Source organism: Bison bison, unplaced genomic scaffold, assembly GCF_000754665.1.
Source record: "Bison bison bison isolate TAMUID 2011002044 unplaced genomic scaffold, Bison_UMD1.0 scf7180017864285, whole genome shotgun sequence".
NCBI lineage: Eukaryota > Metazoa > Chordata > Mammalia > Artiodactyla > Bovidae > Bison > Bison bison.
In genome coordinates this window covers 452991-455262 of record NW_011494857.1, presented here as the reverse complement: position 1 = coordinate 455262, position 2272 = coordinate 452991, and the positions used below count along the sequence as shown (strand labels likewise).

The 2272-nt window shown below is 59.3% G+C and overlaps 1 protein-coding gene across 1 annotated transcript in view; it reads right to left on the bottom strand.

The window, feature by feature from the left end:
• Positions 1-1128: 1128 nt before the first annotated feature.
• Positions 1129-2272, bottom strand: part of CYTH2 (cytohesin 2) — a 9224-nt gene continuing 8080 nt past the window's right edge. Inside the window, exons 9-12 of the mRNA XM_010849554.1 lie at positions 1914-2022; positions 1742-1813; positions 1488-1642; positions 1129-1396 (exon numbers count right to left, since the gene is read on the bottom strand). Coding sequence (XP_010847856.1) covers positions 1309-1396; positions 1488-1642; positions 1742-1813; positions 1914-2022 — 424 coding nt within the window. The 3' untranslated portion in view covers positions 1129-1308. The remainder of the gene's footprint in view (positions 1397-1487; positions 1643-1741; positions 1814-1913; positions 2023-2272) is intronic.

Sequence of the window (2272 nt, the reverse complement as noted above, 5' to 3'; positions counted from 1 at the left end):
GGGTGGGGCCAGATCTTCCTCACCTCACTGGCAGCATTTGACAATTACGGATTCGGTCCCTTGGGGACACAGAGGGGAATAACTGCAAGTCTGGCACATCCGGGGGCAACAGGCTTCCCTTCCAGCCTGGGCTTGGTCCTGGGCCTGTCTGGGGTTGTGGTTTCTTGTACTAAATCCCCCTCAGCTGCAGGTCTGGACATAGGAGAGACACATGAGCCTGTAGATACCCGTCTTGGGATCTGTGCGCTTCTGTTCTCTGGGGACACCCCAAGCTGGAAGGCAACAGGGGACAGACCTGGACCTGAGGCTCAGGGGTACCCAACCCTCCAAGGTTTCACCCTCAGAGGAAGTGGTCCTTACACTCAGGAGGTTGTCAGATTCCTGGGAAAGATGTTATAAAACTGCGGGTTCTCAGCGCTCTCTCTGCCTGGTGTTAAAATGACCTCCAAAGGATGATTGTCATGTGGTTGAGAAACCTAGTTCAAACCACGCAGATCCCTGCCGCCAGCCCCCAGCCCCACTCCACCTACACCGGGCACACCCAGCCCATTTCCGACAGCACTGGCCTCTGGCCCAGCACCCTGAGCAGGGCCTTCCACTCGCTGTACCCAACACGCCAGCCTTCATCCTTCCTTTTTCCAGATTTGTCCTTCCACACCCTCCCAGAGCAGTCCCCCTTCAAAGCTCTTCTGGCTCCTAGCTTTGTCCTCAAAGCATTAGCCCAAGCCCATCAGGTATGTGTTGCTCCTCAAAGACCACAAGCCCGTGTGAGCAAAGGTGGAACAAGTGTGTGTCTGGATGTCAAGTAACGTCTAGAATGAACGGTGCACCTTATCCGGGAAGCTCGGCACACCTGCACTCAGTGCCCTGCAGCTCTAACTGAAAGCTAATTCCAGCCAAGCTAAGCTCCTCGCTTTACTCCACCCTCGCAGGCTCCAGGTGAGACCAGAACTGAGCCTTCCTGGAGGCACACCCATGCTGCTACACGGTCAGCACTGTTTTCACACACATCATGAAAGCTACCAACAGATCAGCACTCTGGGCCCTGGTCACGGGTGAGGGTGCTGGGCCAGCCCTGCCAAGCACCTTAGCTCCGTGAACCCCGAGAAATAAGGTGGGTCTGCAGGCTGCAAGTGGTTAAATAATTAATAAGATTACCAATAGGGTGCTAATTACAAATAACGAGAGAGGAGCTAGAGGTGATGAGTTTTCCAAATGAGGAACCAGGATCCGAAGCCCCGAGGCCCAGGGGTCCGGCCACCCGGGCAGGGCAGCTCCGAAATAAATAATGGAGTGGGGGGCAAGGGGTCAGGGCTGCTCCTGCTTCTTCTTGACTGAAATCCGCTTCTTCCTTGCCGCCAGCATCTCATAGAATGGGTCCACGCTCACAGCGGCCCTGCGGAAGGAGTGGGGTTCCAGGGTGAGCACTGAGGAGCCTGGGCCCCTGGCCACCCTCCCTTCCCCCAGGACTCCGGACCCCTGCTCACTGGATGGACTTGATCCACTCGTCCTTCTCCTCCTGCGTGGGGGCCGAGATCCGGTACACCATGTGGTTCCCCTCAACCACCCGGCCGTCGGCCTCTGTTTTGCAGGCTTTGATGAGCTGCCCCTTGTTGTTGGGGATGTACAGCTCGAAGCAGTTCTGGGGAGACAAGGGAGAGGAAGGACGGCTAGAAGTGCCAGCCCTGGGGCCAGAAGAGCCCTCCACCGCCAGCAGGACAGGGTACAGGGAGGGTCTTACTGGTTTCCGGGGGTCGTCCACCTCGCGGATGCTCAGATTCTCCAGCGGGATGATTCCTCGGGGCTCCTTGTCCTGAGAGAACGAGTTTGACAGGATTCAGATTCCGAGTCTCCCCCCGCGTACCAACCTTGGTCTTGGGAGCCCGCCCCGCCCCGCCCGGCCCCGCCCTCACCGTAGTGTACTCAAAATAGTAGAGGCAGTTGTCGGTGAGGATGAACCAGCGCCGCTTCCACGTCTTCACCCGGGCCCCCTGGAAGGGAAGGGGGGGAGGGGGGCCTGGGCTCAACAGGGGGGGCAGGGGGGGCCTCTGAGACGGCGGGGAAGGGGGCAGAGACAGAGCGCAGGGAAGGTGGGGCTGTCAGGGCCTAGGACAAAGCGATGCGTGGGAGGACAGACAAGCAGGGACAGGCGAGGAGTCTGGGCCCAGCGAACCGGTCCACCCGCCAGTGTGGGGCTCTACGCTCTCTAAGCCTGTCTGTGGACCCGAGTCCGGGCCCCCAGTCCCTCTCCTGTGGGCCCCGAGGCCAGGGC